The 20,491-nt window shown below is 51.4% G+C and overlaps 1 protein-coding gene and 1 long non-coding RNA gene across 2 annotated transcripts; one reads left to right on the top strand and one right to left on the bottom strand.

Annotated features, from left to right (window-relative positions):
- Positions 1 to 657: 657 nt before the first annotated feature.
- Positions 658 to 16,935, bottom strand: LOC141371825 (uncharacterized). Its single transcript, XR_012377067.1, has 5 exons — positions 16,779 to 16,935; positions 14,584 to 14,755; positions 13,435 to 13,567; positions 7,362 to 7,400; positions 658 to 1,431 (listed from the first exon to the last, which is right to left on the bottom strand). It is a non-coding gene; the product is annotated as an uncharacterized lncRNA (long non-coding RNA).
- On the top strand, positions 2,072 to 5,250 carry ZNF579 (zinc finger protein 579). The gene is made up of 2 exons (XM_025849399.2): positions 2,072 to 2,172; positions 3,164 to 5,250. The coding sequence occupies exon 2, from the start codon at positions 3,166 to 3,168 to the stop codon at positions 4,831 to 4,833; it is 1,668 nt and encodes a 555-aa protein (XP_025705184.1). The 5' UTR covers positions 2,072 to 2,172; positions 3,164 to 3,165; the 3' UTR covers positions 4,834 to 5,250.
- Positions 16,936 to 20,491: the final 3,556 nt, after the last annotated feature.

The raw sequence follows: 20,491 nt of genomic DNA, 5'->3' as shown, positions 1-20,491 counted from the left end.
GGAGAAGGAAATGGGGAGTGACAGTTTAATGGATCTAGATTTCTGTTGAGGGAGATGAAAAAGTTCTGAAACTAGATAGTGGGATGGCCACACACACCCCCATATACTGTCTATCATATTTGAAACGTTAGAGGTATACCTCACTCTCCATAGGCCCCTCTAGGATCTGATTGCTTCTCCCTGCTACAAGGTAACTCCTACCACCAAATTGGTGGCCTACTGTTTCCATGGATATTTTTAGACTTTCACTCATATGTATATATCCTTTAAAAAGTCGTACTATTGACCAGGCGCTTTTAAAAGTCATGCTCTTCACCTCTGTCTTTTCTCCCATCTCTTTGTGAAATGCAAAGACTCACTGAGACTCACTAGCTTTGAAATGTTTTGGTACCTCACTTTACTGCTCTTTAAAATGGGAGAATAATGTGACCAACTCCATAAGGTAAGGAGAAACAATTGGGTTTGTATTTGTAAAGCACTTACAAGACAAAGCTATTATTTTTGTTTTATTTATTTTTATTACCCCCCCCCATTTTATTCTTGTTCCTTTACTTTTTTGAATATGGAATGCATTCACGTGGCTTCAAATTCAAGAAGTACAAAAGGATTGAGTGCAGTAAGTTTCAGTTCTGGGAGTTAGACAATGTTGCTAGTTTCCTCTTCTTCCAGACACAACCTACTGATAAGCACAGATAGTTAGAACAGGTGGCAGGCTGTTTTCCACCTTCCTTTCTGCCTGCCCCCCCCTTCACTTCACATTATCACTTGGAGTGTTTCCATATTTTTACACAGCAAGTTTCTTCATCTTTTTTTTTTTTTTTTTGATACGGAACATTCCACTGGGCAGGTCAATCATGACGCCACTCGAATCCCCTACGGATGGGCATTTAGCTCATTTCCAGTCTTTTTCAGTGTGCAATACTGCACTGATTCACCTGGTACAGATGTCGTTTTGCATGTTTCTGAACAGATCTGACAGATAAGTTCCTAGAATTGCTCACGTATTAAGGCTGTTCCAAATTTCACTTGCCCCAGCCATGTACAAAAAGGTCCTGTTTCCCACACTCTCGTGGACAACGTTCAGCGTGTACTTCACCTTAAACGGCGACAGGCTGCAGGCATACCTCTGCAACAAGACTTTCCTGCTCAGCATCGGGCATTTGAGATGTGTTGAGGTGCATTTCTCTCTCATTTTCCCTTGACTTATCCTTCTCATCTCCAACCCTTGGCTTTCTTCCTGCAGGTTTCAGCAGAAATACTGTTGCCTCCTGGAAGACCTTGAGGATTGCTCTCACCCCAGTGGGGGATCAGCTCAGTGCCTTCTCTGTTCTCTGTCTTCCCACCAAATCCTCTTTCCTGCGTTAGAGCACATTTTCCAGGAAGGCGACTGGATCTGTGTCTGACTGCCTCCTCCATCTGACGGTGAGCTTCCTGCAGACAGGGTCCAATGGTAGCTCCAGCACCAAGGACAGAGCTAGCCCACAGTAGGTGCTCAGTAAATATCGGTAGCTTAGGATCCAGTGAATATATATAGCAAAATATATGCAGGACTCAGGAGCACAGTAGGTGCTCAGTACATGTTGGTCTCTTAAGAGCGAATGAATATACGCAGGGCTTGTTATAAGGTGGCGGGGGGGGGGCGTACTGAGGCTAGGGGAAGGGACAGTCGCTTGCTCAGGCAGCCAAGTGAAGGCTGGAGTGGGGTTCTAGTCCAGAGCGCCCCTACTTTCCTTGAGGCTTCTGCCACTGCCTCATTCACCTCCCTCCCCTGGCATCCCCTCGCCCAACACAGTGCCTGGCACAGACAGGACCTGATAAATGTGTATTTGTTGAAGGAATGAATGAATATGTGTGTCTGCTGAGGTGGGGAGGGGAGCTGCGTCCGGCTTCCCAGGCCCCCAGCCCCCTCCCTGTACAGGACCCAGGAATCCAAGCCGCCCGCCCCCCCCGCCCCTCTGGGTCCCCTCGACCTCCCGCTTCCGGCCTTGCAGCCGGTCTTTCCTCTTTTGGGCTCGGTCGAGAGGCCGGGTTTCCGGGCGGAAGGCTTAGGCTGTGACACCGAGCCCAGCCTCCTCCACCCCCCACCACGCTCGGGCCCTCCCTCCCGCCCCGCCACCACCGTCCGCGTTTGGCCGGCCGCGGGGAAGGAAGAAAGGATTGAAGGAGGCGGAGGTAAGAACCAGGCGCCCAGCGGTCGGGGCCGAGCCCCAGGGCCGGGGCTCGGAGGTCCGCGAGGCCACGACCCGCGGCCCCAGTTCTGCTGATCACGCCTGCGGGGAGCCGCAGGCTGGGCCCGGTGGGGAGCTCGGACCCCCGTGGGGACCTAGGGCTCCGGACCCTAGCAGCCTTGATGGGGGGCAGGCGTCCAGGGGCCGGGCCCTCGCCGCCTCCTCCCTGGAGAATTCGGCCAGCTGAGCCCCCAGCCCCCCCTCCCCCAATCCTCCCTGCCGCTAGGACCCAGGAATCCGTACCCCCCACTTACAGGAGTGGATCCGAGTCACCTCCCAAACCTGGGGTTCCAAACCCCAGCTCCCATCTCTCTCGGTCCCAGGAGTCCAGGGCCCCAGCCTCCCCCCCTGCCCAAGAATCTGAGCCCTCCTACCCCTGGCCTCTCCCAGACCCTGGTCTGGGCACCCACACTGCATTTCCGGGGCCTCCCAACGTTGAATTGTACCCGCTCCACTCGGGCACCACAGGCTGGATCCCAGCCCCTCCCAACACGCTCCAGCGGGCCCCCTGGAGGAAAAGCAGTTGGCTGACTCCCTGTCTCCTCTTCTGTATCTCTGGCTTGTCCCCTCTCTCTGTCTCTCTGTCTCTCCCTACCTCCATCCTGCTGTGGCTCTTCTGATCTCTGTGTTTGCATCATCTCTCCCGAAATCTCTTTGTTTTCTCTCCCTCTCTGTCTCTGCTGGGAGTCCCATCTCTCTCTCCCGCTGGCTCCCACCATCCTGTCTTTACTGCTTCTCCTGCTGTCTGTCTGTCCCCGGGTCTCTGCTCTTTCTGTCTTGCTGGCTCTCTCCTTTGCCTGGCTGAACATCTGACCATCACTGAATCTCCATCTCTCTCTGTCTCTGCTTCTCTGCCTCACTCCACACATCTCCCTTTATCTGACCCCCCCCATGCCCCCCCCCCATGTCTCCTTGTCTCCTCTTTCTCCTTACAGGCATGGATCCGCAGCCCCCTCCACCCGCCCAGGGCAGCCCACCTCACCGTGGCCGGGGCCGGGGCCGGGGCCGAGGCCGTGGTAGGGGCCGTGGCCGTGGCAGGGGGGGCGCTGGAGCACCTCGGGCGCCCCTGCCCTGCCCGACCTGTGGCCGCCTCTTCCGTTTCCCCTACTACCTGTCCCGGCACCGGCTGAGCCACTCAGGCCTCCGACCCCACGCCTGCCCCCTGTGCCCCAAGGCCTTCCGCCGGCCCGCCCACCTCTCCCGCCACCTGCGAGGCCACGGGCCCCAACCCCCACTGCGCTGCGCGGCCTGCCCCCGCACCTTCCCGGAGCCGGCCCAGCTCCGGCGCCACCTGGCCCAGGAGCACGCAGGCGGCGAGGTCGAGCTGGCCATCGAGAGGGCGGCCAAGGAGGCAGCCGAGTCCAGCTGGGGCTCCCAGGACGCGGGTGCGGAGCAGCCCACCACCGCCGCAGCTGGGGCCGCTGAGGAGGAGGCCGCGTGGCCCGAGCCGGCCACGTTGGCGGCCCCCCCGAGCGCCGAACCCCGGGAGTCGGAGGAGGAGGAGGCCGAGGCAGGGGCGGCGGAGCTGAGGGCCGAGTTGGCCCTGGCGGCTGGCCGGCAGGAGGAGAAGCAGGTCCTGCTCCAGGCCGACTGGACGCTGCTGTGCCTCCGCTGTCGCGAAGCCTTCGCCACCAAGGGCGAGCTCAAAGCGCACCCGTGTCTGCGCCCCGAGGGAGAACAGGAGGGTGAAGGGGGCCCCCCGCCCCGCCCCAAGCGCCACCAGTGCTCCATCTGCCTCAAGGCCTTCGCCAGGCCCTGGTCGCTGTCCCGCCACCGGCTGGTCCACTCCACTGACCGCCCTTTCGTGTGCCCAGACTGCGGCCTGGCCTTCCGCCTCGCCTCCTACCTCCGCCAGCACCGCCGCGTGCACGGCGCGCTCAGCCTCCTGGCCCCGCTGCCCCCGGCGGGCAAGAAGGACGACATGGCCTCGGGTGGACGGAACTCAGGGAAGGGGCCCGAGGGGGGCGAAGGGGCAGAGTGCGGGAGCGCCCCCGAGGGGGGAGAAGGCGGGCAGAACGGAGGGGACGCCACCCCGGCCCGGCCCCCCGCGGGGGAGCCCCGCTTCTGGTGCCCCGAGTGCGGCAAAGGTTTCCGGCGCCGCGCGCACCTGCGGCAGCACGGGGTGACCCACTCGGGGGCACGCCCTTTCCAGTGCGTGCGCTGCCAGAGGGAGTTCAAGCGGCTGGCCGACCTGGCCCGCCACGCGCAGGTGCACGCAGGGGGCCCGGCGCCGCACCCGTGTCCGCGCTGCCCGCGCCGCTTCTCGCGCGCCTACAGCCTCCTGCGTCACCAGCGCTGCCACCGTGCTGAGCTGGAGAGGGCAGCCGCGTTGCAGGCGCTCCAGGCCCAGGCCCCGCCGTCGCCGCCGCCGCCCCCGCCGCCCCCGCCAGCTGGGCAGGAGGAGGAAGGGCTTCCGCTGCCCATTGCACACATCAAGGAAGAGCCACCCTCCCCGGGAACCCCACCCCAGTCGCCGCCGCCGGCTCCCCCTGTCTTCCTCAGCGCCTCCTGTTTCGACAGCCAAGACCATTCAGCCTTCGAGATGGAGGAAGAAGAGATTGACAGCAAGGCCCACCTGCGCGGATTGGGAGGCCTGGCCTCCTGACCTTCACACCCACTCCTGGCCCCTCCATTTCGCTCCCGGTTTGCAATATGGAGGAGGGAAGTCGAAGGAGAGGCGCCTCCTGTCTACCCACCCTTCCCCTTCCAGCCCTCAACACTAAGGGGGGGGGCCTGGACCGCCCCTCCCTCCCATCGCCCACCCCCAGGACCCCTGATGCTGGCTAGGAACTGCTTGCCCCAATAGGCCTCTGAAGGCAGGACGAGTTGGAAAAGGAGGCGGAATATATTGGCCAGAGAGATGGAGACTGGGGGGGGGGGGGGATCCCCTGCCTGGCTGTCTCCCATTATACACACTGGACACCATCACCTCTTTGGAACTGCCAGACCCTTGGGGTCCCCAGTGAGCAAAGGTCCATCCCTGTCCTTTTGTCTGTCTGTGAATAAATGTGAGTTCGTGAAACAGGAGAGAGTGGGGCTGTCTGTGGGGGCTGCTAGAGGGGGGGTCTAGGGTGAGGCGGGATTCATCCAACAGGCACTGACCTTGCGTTCCAAGCAGGAAGGATCCAGATTCCCACATCAGGGAACGGGAGGGAGGTGCTCAGACACCAAGAAACTCAAGAGAAAAATCGGGAGTATGGCAACACTGGTTACCATCTGCCCAGGCATCTTTGGGGAGCCCCATGGCCCCCCTGTGCAATCTCTGCATGCATTCTTTCAGCAGACATTTGCCAGGCACAGCACTGGGCCCTGGGGATGCTGGAGATGAGAAAGCCATGAGGAGCTAGAATTCTAGATCCACACTGCCCAATACGGTTTAGCTGCTAGCCGCACATGGCTGCTTCCATTTAGATTTAGAATGAGTAAGTCGATTTAAAATAAAATAATTAAAAACGTTCAGTTCCTCAGTCACAGAGTTTCAAGGTTCAGTAGCCCCATATGGCTGGTGGCTACCCTGTTGGATAGCACAGATCTAGAACATTCCATCACTGCAAGAAGTTCTCTTGGACAGGGCTGCCCTAGATAATGAACTGATCTGCCATAGAGCACCAGGTATTAATGAGGGCTACCGAGAACACTGCATGGCTGGGAGGGAGGGCCCTCTGGTGACCTTTGACCTGAGTGAAGGACTGGGTGGAGGGAAGAGCAGGGACAAAGGCCATGAGGTAGTTTGGTGCTGCATGTTTGAGAAACCGCAAGAAATTGGGGTTGAGGGAAAGTGTCATTTTCTGCAAACCTTCTAATGGTTTTTTCTTCACCCACCTATTTGGGTCTTAAGGAGTGGAGAGGGAAAGATGTGTTCAAGCCATCTTTCCTGACACCCCTTCTCTTTCCTTCTATTGACCTCCTGCCTCCCCCCAGCGCCTTCAATGGCTCTCTCTTTCCTATGCAAATAATGGGGATGACCTCGACCACTTAGGTATCTTCATGCCTGTAAGGCCAGGAAAAGGGGTGAGGTCATCCCAGTTTTCCAGGGCAACAAACAGAGGCTTTGGGAAGGAGGATTGCTCCCTAGTGCGATGAAAACACCAGGCAGGGGCAGGGCTGGAGGGAGGGAAGCCAGAAACATGGAGGTTGAGGGTGTAGGAAGGGAGATGACTGACAACCCAGAGCTTTGCAGAATTCTCCCTGGCAAAGATTCAACACACCTTGGCTGAGCCCTTGGCACAGTGCCTGCCACGTAGTAGGCATTCAATCCATGTTAGCCCGTTTGATTATCGCTGTAGCACCCAGGGCTGGATGCAGGGGATGGAGTGATGAGTGAGACCACCTGAGCACCAGCCCTCGTGGAGCTTACAGACCAGCAGAGGACGTGGACAATAATCAAATATTGGCACAAATAAATTAGGGTTTCCAAATGAGACCAGTTCTTCAACAAACTAGATCCCATAACAGCCTCAGGTGTGGGGAGCTGGGGTGTGCTTTCATGATGTCAAAGCTACCTCCCTCCTCAGGAACCTTCAGTGGCTCCCTATTACCATATCCAAACATGGGCCACCATTTAGCCAGCACCTACCATGGCCAGACACCTTTTCAGCTCAACCTCATTGATTCAACTCATTGAGGGAGGGGATTATATAGCCCAATTTACAGAAGGAGCAAACAGGATTAAAGTTAAGTTATTTGTCCTAGTTTGGAAATCACTACCATGAATTGAACTCTTTGTATTCAATGAGGTGCTTTGTGGGGAGGGCTGAAAACGGGTTGGCACCTGTGAGGAGGTCGTTGCTGTTGTTGCTTTGTTATGATTATTTTCCCAGGCTGGTATAAAACTGATCTCAGGGAACCCTCACCACCCCACTGGGGATTAGAAAACATCCTCATCACTTTCTAAGGGCAAGACAGCACTCAGAGAGGGGGTCCCTTGTCCAAAATCTCATAGCTAGGAATTGGTGACCTGGAATTTGAGCCCAGGCTGGACCAACTCCATAGCAGGCACTCCCTTAGCCAGGCTAATCTAATGCTCAGGATTAGCCCCCTCTTTGCCTGCATCCCAGTCTCCAAGCCCTGAGGCATCATGCCCCACCCTTCCTGGGCTTTGCCCACCACCTGCCCCCTTCCCCACAGGCTTACTCTGCCTTGAGGATCCACTGCATCCGGAGAGAAACGTTCCTAGAACAAAACACAGAACTTAGGGTGAGAAAAGGTCCCTAAGGATAGAGCCCAGTTCTCCCATTTTGCAGACGAGAAGACTGAGCCCTAGACATGTGGGACAGACACAAGACATGACAAAACACCCAAAGGGTCGCTATTATTGTGAAGAAGCGGTGCTGGTGTTCATGAATCAAACCGTGTAGCTTGTCTTGCCCTGTGCTGAGCATTTTACATATATGACCTCAACCACATGTTCTTAATCATACAAAACACATTTTTTAAAGATTTTTATTTATTCATTTGAGACAGACAGATATGGGGGCGGGGAGAGAGACAGAACATGAGGAGGAGAAGAGGCAGAGGGAGAGGGAGAAGCAAACTCTCCGCTGAGCAGGGAGCCGAAGGCGAGGCTCAATCCCAGGACCTGGAGATCATGACCTGAGCCGAAGGCAGACGTCCAACCATCCGAGCCACCCAGGCACCCCACAAAACACATTTCTTGAGTACTTAGCCTATGGCTCCTTCTAAAGGCATTGCATGGATTAGCTCACCTACTCTTCCCAACAAGATCAATTGATAGATGCTATCCTGGGCTGCATTTGTTTCTCTTAAACAGCTTGAGATATCATTTGCATACCATAGAATTCACTCATTTTAAAGGTACTCAGTGCCTTTTAGTGACTTTATTGGATTGTGCAACTATCACCCAAAGCAAATGTTACGACACGTCCACCCCAAAGATCTCTTGTGCCCACGAATAGTCACTTCCCATCCGCACCCCCAGCTCCAGGCAACCACTGATGTATTTTCTGTCTCGACAGATTTGCCTCTTCTGGACAGTTCCTATAAATGCATCATACAATATGTCACCTTCCGTGTCTGGCTTCTTTCACTCCACACGCTGTCTTTAAGGCTCATCCACGTTGTAAGTTTTATGAGCACTTCATCCCTTTTTATGGCTGAGTAACATTCCATTGTATGGATAGACTGTGTTCAGTTTATCCACTCATCTGTTGGTGGACCTCTAGGCTGGGTCTGCTCTTTGGCTGTTGTAAATAGTGCTGCTATGAACACGCTTGTGGACACAGATTTTATTCTCTTGGGCAGATTCTCGGGAGCAGAATTGTTAGGCTTTGTGAGAAGCTCATGATACACTCTTTAAGAAACTGCCAGACTGTTTCCCAAAGTGGCTGTACCATTTACAGTCCCATCAGGGATATGTGAGGGTGAGGGTTCCCCATGGGGGCTCCATTTTCAGGAGAAGGAAGCCCAAGATCTCCTGGCTGGTAAGTAGATCTGGGTATGTCTCTGGGCATTGTGATTCTAAAGCCTGTGCTCTTAAGCCTCATGCAAAGATTCATTCTTACCCTGTTATTCCTTCCTTCCTTCCTTCCTTCCTACCTTCCTTCCTTCCTTCCTTCCTCCCTCCCTCCCTCCCCTCCTTCCTTCATCCTAAAACTACCGAGCTGTTGGCTATGTGCAAAGCACTATTCTGCATGTGGGAAAAACATCAGAGGACAAATAGATCAGGTTACACTTTGGCAGGAGACACAGATAGACAAACTCAGAACACTGATTCCACAAGTACTTACTGAGCCTCACTATGTGCTGGGCACTGTCAGAGGTGCCAATCGTCCTCTGGTTGATGAAATGGACACAAATCCCTGCCCGCATAGGGTTTCCATTCTACCGGCAGGAGGCCGACAGGAAACCATAGTAGGCAGGTAACCTATATATAAAACATCTTAAGGGGGGATGCGTGCACGGGGTGATGCAAAGGCTCTAGGTGGGAATGTGACTGGTGTGTTCAGGAAGCACAGAGGCCACTAGGACTGGAGGGAGAAAGAGACAAGGAGGGAGCAAGGGGGAGGGGATTAGGGAGAACATGGGAGTCCAGATCCCACAGGGACTCGAAAGGACTCTGATTTCTACTCCATATGAGATGAGAAGAGAGTCTCTGGCACGATGTCACTTCCCTTTTTCCTTTTAACATTTGAAAAAAACATTTCTAAAGATTTGATTTATTGGGGGGGAGAGAGAGAGTGAGCGAGCACAAGCGGGGGGAGGGGCAGAGGGAGAGGGAGAAGCAGACTCCCCGCGGAGCAGGAAGCCCAAGGAGGGGCTCCATCCCAGGACCCTGGGATCCTGACCTGAGCTGAGGCAGGCGCTTAACTGACTGAGCCACCCAGGCGCCCTGAAAAAAATTTTTTTAAGTAAACTCTACACCCAACATGGGGCTCAAACTCAGGACCCCAAGATCGAGAGTGGCATGTTCCACTGACTGAGCCAGCCAGGTGCCCCAACATTTGAAAATTTTAAAACACATAGCAAATGGAAAGAATTCGACACTAAATGTGTATCCTCAGCCCTTAGAGTCTACAGTGAGCATTTTGCTCTATTTGTTCATAATGAACCTGTCTATCCGTCTATCTTTTCATTTACCCATCCATCAGCCTGTCCACCACTCATCTTTAAAAAAACTAATCAACTTTCCTTTTTTGAGAAGTTTTACGTTCAAAGAAAAATTGAGTGGAAATTGCAGACAGTTCCCATATATCTTTAAAGAAATTCATTTCAGGGCGCCTGGGCGGCTCAGTCGGTTAAGTGACTGCCTTCGGCTCAGGTCATGATCCTGGAGTCCTGGGATCGAGTCCCACATCGGGCTCCCTGCTCGGCAGGGAGTCTGCTTCTCCCTCTGACCCTCTTCCCTCTCATGCTCTTTATCTCTCATTCTCTCTCAAATAAATAAATAAAATCTTTAAAAAAAAAAAAAGAAATTCATTTCAAAACAATTTGCAACTATTAGGTCACATCACCCCTAAACACTGCAGCATGCATATCGTAACAAGATATCAAATATTTATTTAAGCTTCTTGTTTCTTTTGTACTTTGGGTGATAGTCCCATAGGATGGGATTTATCTCATGTAAATGCATATTATAGTCCCCTACAACATTATTTATTTCATTGAAGCCCACCTGTTTTATTTTTTTTTAAGATTTTATTTATTTATTTGCGAGAGAGAGCATGAGAGGGGGAAGGGTCAGAGGGAGAGGCAGACTCCCCGCTGAGTAGGGAGCCAATGCGGGACTCGATCCTGGGACCCTAGGATCATGACCTGAGCTGAAGGCAGTAGCTTAAGCAACTGAGCCACCCAGGCGCCCCGAAGCCCACCTGTTTTAAAGTCAGGTGCCATCAAGAGAGAATAATGCTAACGGAGAAGCAGGGGCTTCTGGCAGGTGCTGTGACTTCAGTTATGTGGTCCCGGAGGGCTTCTGGGAAGGAGTAATTTGAGACTTGATCCAGATGAACTAGGGAATTGAGCGTGTGAATCGGGAGCCGGACACCCTCCCTTTCCAGAGGGGCTCTGAGGCGCCAAGGGGACATCCAGGGACATCCAGGGACGTGAAGGTGGAGCTACAACTCCCTCCGGCTTGGCTGCTCCCAGCCTCCTGGGGGGTGGTTTGGAATTCAGCCTCAGAGGCCAAGCCCCGCTGCCTCCTGGGCCTCTTATCTCACCACACCCAGCACTGTGCCTGGCACAGACCTGTGCTGCATAAATATTTGCTGCCACTCACCCAGCTGCTTGAGCCCCAGCCACCCTCCTTTCCCACCGCAGGGGCTTTGCCCACATTCTGCCCTCCTCCCGAATCGGCTCTTTGTGTCAAGGGGGGGGGGCATTGCTGGCACCAGGTATGCAGCCACGGAGAGGGAAGTGACCCACCCAAGGTCACTGGAAGAAGGGGGCCAGAGAGAGAGTCCTTCCAGACTGGCCACCTCCAGGCTCCTAATATCAGGATAATAATTGTAGCTACTCTTCACCATCACCCCCATGTTCGGGGACCTGCAGGCCACACGCATTAGCTGCAGGTTCCCAGCACCCACCAGGCTTCCTCCTCTCAGCCTTGGATGGGCAATTCCTCTGCCTGGAATGACTCCCCTGTCTGCCCCTTCAAGCCTCCTCTACGAGGCCCTCCCTACCTCACCCCACCTCTATCAATCCTTTGTTGTAGGCAGAATTCTCAGCTGGATCCCAAGATTCCTGCTCCCCTGGTGCCCATGCACCTCCTCCCAGGGCCAGTCTAGGAGCCGCTGCGGAAGGACTTTGCACACGGCACCAGGACTCCAAGCCAGACAACACGGATGGAGCAAGAGGGCATCATGCTAAGTGAAGTGAGTCAGACAGAGAAGGATAAATACCATACAATTTCACTCATATGCGGAATGTAAAAAACAAAACAAACAAAACAGAAACAGACTCATAAAGACAGAGAACAAACGTGGTTGCCAGAGGGGAGGGGGGTGAACGGATGGGGAAAAAAGATAAAAGGGATTAAGAAGTATAAACTTCCAGCTATAAGAAAAAAGAGATGAGGGGCGCCTGGGTGGCTCAGTCCGTTAAGTGGGTGACTCTTGATCTCAGCTCAGGTCATAATCTCAGGGCCGTGGGACTGAGCGCTCACCACAGACTCTGCTTAAGATTTTCTCTCCCTCCCCCTTTTGCTCCTCCCCCTGTTCATGTGCACATGCACTCCCTCTTCTCTCTCTCAAATAAATAAATCTTTAAAAAAGAAAGTCAGAGAGATGAAAAAGTACAGCATGGGGAATGATATTCAGTAATACCGCGATAGTCTTTTATGGCGGCAGGTGGTGACTACACTTCTCGAGGCGAGCATTGTGAAAGGAATACAATTGTCAAATCACTACGTTGTGCACCTGAGATGAATATAATATTTTATGTCAATTATACTGCAATACAATTTTTTAAAAAAGATTCCAAATCAGTTGATTTAAGCTAGGGAGGGGATCTTTGGTGGGCCTTGCCTAATCAGGTGACCCCCATCCTAAAAGGGACAGGGCTCTTTCTGGAGCTTGAGGGGGATTCCACAAGAGGGAGATTCTCTGTTCCTAGCTTTGAAGGAGGAGAGGATCCTGCCCCAGGGGATGCAGGCAGCCTCTGAAAACAGAGTGGATTCTGCCCAACAAGCAGCAAGGAAATGGGAATCTCTCAGCCTTCCGGAAGCAGAGAACCCCAACATTCTTGTGTAGGCTTCTGACTCACAGAAACTGTGAGCTAATAAGGGGGCGCTCTTCTAAGCTGCTGCGTTTGTAGTCATTTGTTACACCCCACAGAAAACACCTGCAATCTGTAATCTGTTTTGTTTCTTTCATGGTGCTGGCTGTCAAAAGTAAGTTGGTTTCTTTGGTTGTTTCCAGTATGCCCATCCACCTGTGCTAGTTTGCTGGGGCTGCTGTAACAAAGTATCACAAGCCAGGGGGCTTCAAACAACAGTATCATCTCACAGTTCTGGAAGTTAGAAGTGGAAGATCTCAGGGCCATGCGCTGACACCCCCAGGGGAAGCCTTCCTTGCCTCTGCCTAGCTTCTGGGGGTTTGTCCTCCATCTTTGCCTTGTAGATGCCTCACTTCCTTCACTTTCATCTTCACACGCCGGTGGCCGCACCTGGCCATCTCTCCACCCTTTCCTGTGGGAGAATCATGTAGGAACCCACCTTCCTCCAATGCGATCTCCTCTTAATTAATTTCATCTGCAGTGACACTGTTTCCAAAAAGGTCACATCCTGAGATACTGCGGGTTCGGTATATCTTTTTTGGTGGGGGGCACAATGTAACCCATAGCACCATCCCTATCCACACGTGCAGTCTGCCGGGGTGCAAATCTTGCCTGGGTGTCGCTGGGTTCCTAGAGCCTCGAGTATTGCTTGGCACAGTGTAGATGCTTAAAAAGACTTTGTTTTTGCTAAATCATCTGATGAATTATTTCTCAGAGCCTCTTTACACATCTTTCGGGGGAGGATAAAGCCACCATCCTCATTGTTTTCTTCTCATTTGCTAATGTGTTTGGTTTACAAATTGGCCTCCGACCACCCCTCACTAGAACAGAAAGGTGCCTGTGTGGCTCGTCCCTGTGTCCCCAGTGCCCAGCACCCTGCCTGACACACACTGGATTCACAGCAAATAACTGTCCAACAAATAAATGAGGTTATAATCTACCCCACCGCCACTTTACAGAAGGGGAAACTGAGGCTTACTTAGAAAGGTGAAATGAGTTGCTCAGGGTCACTGTCACTGCTCCCGCCTTCTGATCACCTGCCGATGCTTCCCATTGGCTGAACCCAAACAGAAGCCAGATGCAGCCCAGGTGATGCAGTCGGAAGGGGTCACCTAGACAGAAAGGAGACAGATGGACGAGGGGATGGTAGTCAGCACATCCAGATTGCCTTCTGTGGAAAATCTCTCAGGGACAAATACACCCAGAAAAGAAATCCTCAGACATGGGGGTCCCGCTTTCACTCAAGTCTCCCACCTTGCTCACTGAGAGGCTGCACCAGCCTACACGCCCACCGGCAAAACTCCAGGGACCTATTTCTCCACGTGCTCAACCACTTCCTAACTTCTGCCCATCCAGTGGAATCCGCCCTCAGTGGTGTGATAGGGCGACAGGGAAGCAGCCTGCCCTAGATGCAGGCAACAAGGGACGCGTTGGCCACAGAGGAAATAAAAACAAGGAGAAAACCAAACAAAACGTTTGGTCCACTTTTCACTGATGTCATGCACCCACGATCAGAACCAATGTCAGTGACACACACCCCTCCCTGAAAAATAAAACAAGACGAAATCAGAGAGGGAGACAAACCGTGAGAGACTCTTAACTCTAGGAAACAGAGTTGCTAGAAGGGAGGGGGTTGGGGGATGGGGTAACTGGGTGATGGGCATGAAGGAGAGCACACGGTGGGATGAGCACTGGCTGTTATATGCAACTGATGAATCACTGACCTCTACCTCTGAAACTAGTAACGCACTATATGTTAATTAATTGAATTTAAATTAAAAAATACGTTTAAAAAAAAAAAAGAAACCCCTCCCTGTGAAACAGTTTTATTGATCTAAGTTCCAAACATTTGCTGCCAGTGTTACTATGTAAATAGTAACAATAGTACAATATTAAATATTACAATATTTAATATTATACATTAAATATATAATAAATATGCACACATATATTAAACATATACGTATGTGTATATACATATAGAATACATATGGACATGTACATTTATACAATGTGTATATATTCATGTATATAATTAGCACATTTTATTACTTCCTTCCCCCATCCTTTCATGAAGCACTCTATTGCACATGCAAGTCAATGGAGAGAAACCCAGTTTACAGCTGACCTCGCTGCCCGCAGACTCCACTACCCACATTCGTTTTGAGAGTAAGTTCCTGAGGATCAGATTGTCCGAGCTCACTTCAGATGCAACCCATGCCTTCAGCGTCTGTGGAACTCCACGTCCCCACTATGTTTAAAATGGTAGTTTTGAAGTACACATAGATGGCACGGTGATTCTAAACACAAAGAAACAGAGCCTGAGAAACTGGGGTGCTGACCTTCTCTGTCACCCTTGGAGTTTGTATTTGCAGATCAAGTTCGAAATGGAGAAGCAGAGCACCCGCCACACAATGTAACAGATTTTACTGAAGTGCAAGTTTGAGCTTATACCTGAAATCTTTGCTGAGCTGATATCTCTAACATTGGAATGTGTTCTTTTCAATTTCTGATTGTTTGCAAACTAAATATATATATATATATAAGAAAAAATGACAAGTGATGGCTCCTAAAAATCATTTTGTAATGTGAGAGACACCCAGCACTTATGCCCCTTAGTGTTCACGCAAATAAGTGAAAATCTCTCCTGCACACAAAACCCTGAACACAGAGGATACTTGGAAGCAAGACGATGGAATATTATTTGGCGCCAAAAAGAAATGAGCTATTGGGTCACGAAAAGGCGAGGAGAAGCCTTAAATGCACATCATTAAGTGAAAGCAGCCCATCTGAAAACGCTACATGCCACATGATTCCAAATGTAGGACATTCTGGAAAACGTAAAGCTATGGAGACAGTAACACGGTGAGTGGTTGCCAGGAGTTAGGGGAGGACAGATGAATTGGGGAGCACGGAGGATTTTTAGGGCAGTGAAGCTACTCTGTGTGATACTATAATGGTGGACACATGTCATTATACATCCGTTCAAGCCCGTGCAGCGGGCAATGTCAAGAGCGAACCCCAATGTAAACTATAGACTTTCTGTGATTATGGAGTCAGTGTGGGTCATCAACTGCGACAAACGAACGTACCCTCTGGTGGGGGACGCTGATAGTGGGGGAGGGGGGACATGCATGAGTGGGGGCAGGGAGTCTATGGGAAATCTCTGTATCTTCCTCTCAATTTTGCCGTGAACCTAAAACTGCTCTAAAAACTCAAGTTTATGAAAGAAAGAAAGAAAGAAAGAAAGAAAGAAAGAAAGAAAGAAAGAAAGAAAGAAAGAAAGAAAGAAAAGAAAAAAGAAAAGAAAGAGAAGAGAAAAGAAAAGAAAAGAAAAAAGAAAAGAAAAGAAACCCCCCCAAACCAAGAAAACAATGCTGCTGGTTATTCCATGATTTTTGCTGAAAATCGCTGTTATCCACAGGCAGAGGGGGTGTTAAACGCTCTGTCACGTTCTCTGCAGCCTCGCTAGCATGTCAGCGCCACCAGAATGGGGACCTTTTTTTATAGCTTTATGGAGATAGGCTTCTCCTAGCACACCATTCATCTCTTTAAAGTGTACCAGTCGTTGACCTTCGGTGTGGTCGCAGAGCCGTGTGACTGTCACCATGATGAACTTTAGACTGCTCCTGTCGCCCCAGAAAGGGCCCCCTGACACATCGCCCCGCAGCACCCCATCCCCTCCAGGCCTTGGACAGCCACCCGCCCCCTTCCGGTCTCTGTAGATGGGCCTCTGCGGGCAGGAACTGTTGCTCGCATTGCCTTCTCTCTATCCCCAGAGCCGGCAACCCACTCCGTGACTGCAGAGTTCTCCACCAATCTGTCTTAACTTGAATGCCAGATAGGACAAGCCTCTGCTTGGGGGCCTCTTTCTCCGATAGGACAAGCCTCTGCTTGGGGGCCTCTTTCTCCTCCACCCGTGATCCCTGTCAAGCCCTTTCAGAGTCCCCTCTGGACCCCACTTTGTCACCTCCATTAGAAAGGTGACACCTGTTTTATGACTGCTTGCATCCTTGCGCACGGCACCTTCTAGACTCCTCCCCAGCCGGGACAGAACCTGTCTGCTGGTACCAGCTCCACCTCACGGGCCCCAGGAAATGTGTGTTGAATTTGAATGGAAACGAGAGAAGTCAGCAACCTTGACACACATCTGTCCCCAGCTCCTGCCCTGCAGACGTCCACCCACACTGGAGAGGCTGGGGGAGGGGGTGTGTGAAATGTCCTACTGTGCCATTGACCCCTAGCGGGACACAGAGCAAGAGATTTAATCTCTGCAAGTCTCCCTTCCTTCAACTATAAAACGGAGCTAATAATAGGACCTACCTTTCCCGGCTGCTGTGAGGATTAGCACAGGGGCTGGTAATACACAGAGTTCAGTAAATGCTAGCTATAATTATCGTTAATCACGCGGGATTTACAAAGCCATCACAAATGCACTCCGGCCATCCGTCAGTCTTGTCTCACACACATTTCCTGAGGAGAGGGAGCGAGAACCCAGTGTGCTCCCGGGAACGGTGAGTCCTTCCGTGTGACTGGGGTGTCGGGTGAGATAGGGCGGGGCGGCAGATAAGACAGAGAGAGCATCAGCTCCAGAAGGGCTCAGAGGCCAGGCTGGGGAGCTTGGACTCTCTCCCAAGGGTAATAGGGAGCCACGGGAGGCTATTGAGGAGAGGGACACGTGTTGTCTCTGAGTGTTAGATGCTTTTGGGGTGGTGGGTGGGACACTCTATGGAGAGACACCGGAGGCCGGGAGGAAGGTGGGGTTATGGTCCACATATGTGAGGGACCTTGGCCTGCAGCCCAGTGGACATGGGCGAGGCGGTCATTCTTAACCCGTGGTCTCTAGACTTCTAGAGAGATCCAGCAGGGTCAGTCCCCCTCGATGCTGTCTGCCAAATCGTGTCTCCATTTTTCCAAAAGTAAAAAAGGAACTAGGTGAAAATAATTTTGATGCTTTATTTGGTTCAATGCAGTGTATCTTCCTCATTCCAGTCGCTCAGTACACTGATTCTTCTTACCTATGGGGGTTATGGTCTATAAAGTCATAGTGAATGCTGAACCGATGAATACGGAACCACAGTCCCTCGGGGAAGGACGGGCTTGGGCTCCTATGAGCCTTTGTCACAGAATTCTCATTAACCGGTCAATACATAACCTTGTTTCCTGTGTGTTCTGTTTAAAGACACCTTACTTAATATACACTGTTGACTCGCTCACACTGAACTCACGGCCCACGGCTCCGTAACTCGTGCTTGAAGGAAGCTTACCTAACACAGATATTTCTCGGTAAGACACATCACACCTTCTTGCGCTCGGGGGCCACTTTCAACCACAAAGTCACCAACAAAAAAGCACAATACCGCGAAAAATGCGGCACTAGCCAGGCTGCCGGAAGGACACTTTTGTACAGGGTGACAGGTGGAACAAGGAGGCGGGGGGGGGGGGCATCCGGGGCCCCTGCTTGTGTTCCCTCTCTCGTTGTATCTCTTTCTGTCAAAAAAAAAAAAAAATTTTTAAAAAAAAAAAAAAAAGGAGGCAGAGGGTCCCTGTGTGCAACCACAGCGGGCTCACATTTTTCGCCGCCCTGCGCATGCCCACCAGAGTGCCATGATGTTGATTTGAGGACTACAGGAAACTTCGTGGGTAGGCGAGTTTGCAAATACGAAATCCATGAATAATGCAATTGACCGTATATCCAAAACATTATCATGGCATCATGTAATTAATATAAAGTTTACATTCTCTTTTTCATGCTAAGTCTTTGAAATCCATGGTCTGTTTTATACTCATGGGAGTTCTTAATTTGGACCAGCCACATTTTAAGTGCTTAAGAGCCACACGTGTGGTGGCTTCTGTATTAGACAGTGCAAGTCTCTGTGGCTTTCTTCAGATTCTCAGAGGAGCCTACAAACTCAAAAACTGACAATAAAAGGTCAATGCCAGATAGAACCACCTTGGAGAGCGTATGGCAGCACCAAAGTGAGCCCCTTAGCCCAGGGCAGCCCGTGTGAGAATATTCTTTGCATCCCTGCTTGTAAGAGCGCAAGATGGGAGAAACATAAAGTGTCAGTCATCAGAAGAATGGATCCATAGGACAGGGCAGGTTCATAGGCTAGAATATGCAACATCTCTGCAAAGGAAAGAACCTGAGCTCCATGTAATGACACAGATGAAGCTCACAAACACAGGGTTGAGCTGGTGAGGACAAAAGCCAGCTGCAGAGGGTCACAGACATACTATTTATATAACATTTAACCACATGCATGGTGATCCTCTATAGCAGCTACATGTTTATACGTGTGTAGCAAATACATTTTTTTTTTTTTTAATGAATAACAGATACCTCCTTAGTGACAGTGGTTACTTCAGGGAGGGAGGGGAAAGATTTGGAGTGTGGTAAGTACCCTGCAGGTTGCAAGTGCGGTAGCAACATTCTCTTTCTTCAGCTGGACAGTGGTGGACATGTAGGTGCTCATATTATTTGGGATATTTTTGGTGTGTCAGCTAAAATATTCCATTGCATGAGGAACCATAGCAAGGTTTTGTGTGGCTATGAAGAAGCAGGTCTCCTGCGGAGCAGAGAGCCTGATGCAGGACTCAATCCCAGGACCCCGGGATCATGACCTGAGCCGAAGGCAGACGCTTAACTGACTGAGCCACCCAGGTGCCCCAAAAGCCAAGATTTTGATTTACTAGTTTATCATCTTATTCTTTTTAGACAAAACAAATCAATTTAAGGTTACCCCTTTTCTTTTTCTATTGATCTTTTTTTGGGGGTGCGAGGGCAAGTGGGTTGTCAAGTGCACAGTCTTTGAAGTCTAACTCAATTTTTTCTGTGATCTTTCCATACATATTTTATTCATTAGTTATTTGGAAAAAATATAAAATATATAAAAAATAGGGGTGTCCAGCTGGCTCAGTTGGTGGAGCGTGCGGCTCTTGATCTTGGGGTCATGAGTTCAAGCCCCACATTGGGTGTAGAGATTACTTAAAAATAAAACCTTTAAAATATGTATATAACAGGGGCGCCTGGGCGGCTCAGTCAGTGAAGCGTCTGCCTTTGGCTCACGTCATGATCCCAGGGTCCTGGGATCGAGCCCTGCATCAGGCTCCCTGCTCGGCGGGGAGTCTGCTTCTCCCTCTCCCTCTGACGCGCCCCCACTTGTGCTCTCTCTCACAGATAAATGTAAAAATCTTAAAAAAATTTTAAAAAATATATAACATGTAAGATATATACTCTACTATATATAAGATGGTATATATTATATATAATTATATGGAAGGTAATGTATATTACATTTATTATTATATTATATACAACATATAACATATTATAATGCTCTGGGTAGAACCTGCAGTTACTCCCATCTCATAAGGAGGAAACTGAGGTATGGGGGCAGTTGGACACTTGAGGGAGAGCACACCCTGGGCCAGCAGGGACTGAGCTAGGATAGTCACTGCAAGAGCCCATGGGGCGGGTGGACAGGAGACACGGAGGGGATGGGCATGAGACCTAGCGGCCAACTTAAATGAGGGTGTGTGCACCCTGGGGCCAGGACTGGAGCCTGCCCTGCCTGCCTACACCTGCCTTCTCCAGGTCACTCCGGGTGACCCTGTGGGGTGGCGTTGCTAAATGGGGAGGTGCAAAGCTCCCTGGATCATCAGTGAGCCTCTCAGGGGGCCAGGGAGGGCCAAAGGCCTGCAGCGTCCCTGCCCCCCACCCCAGCAGACCCAGGTGGCTCTGCAGCCTGACCTTCTGGCTCCAGAGTAGCAGCTGCTCTGCAGTCCCTGCGGCCCCTTGCACGCACACATCCGGCCCCACGTCCCCAGTGGAAGAATTCAGCTCTAGTCACACACCAGGGGGTCTGCCTCCCTCAAGCTGCCTGGGCAGGGGACAGAGAGTGGCCTGGAGGCCCCAGACCCTCTGTCTTTGCCTCTCACTGTCTGTTGGCCAATGCCTCTGCTGCTCCATGCCTCAGTTTCCCCATCAGTAAACTGGAAACCATCATTCTACTCATCCAGGGCTTATAGGGAGG

This window comes from Callorhinus ursinus, unplaced genomic scaffold (assembly GCF_003265705.2).
Source record: "Callorhinus ursinus isolate GAN/ISIS: 27379988/994484 unplaced genomic scaffold, GSC_fseal_2.0 scaffold106, whole genome shotgun sequence".
In the NCBI taxonomy this organism is placed as follows: domain Eukaryota; kingdom Metazoa; phylum Chordata; class Mammalia; order Carnivora; family Otariidae; genus Callorhinus; species Callorhinus ursinus.
The sequence above is the reverse complement of the archived record's forward strand: the minus strand, read 5'-3'. Positions and strand labels throughout refer to the sequence as shown.

Excerpts from the sequence above, each read along its gene's own strand:
- ZNF579 (XM_025849399.2), top strand. The coding sequence starts at position 3,166 with ATGGATCCGCAGCCCCCTCCACCCGCCCAGGGCAGCCCACCTCACCGT.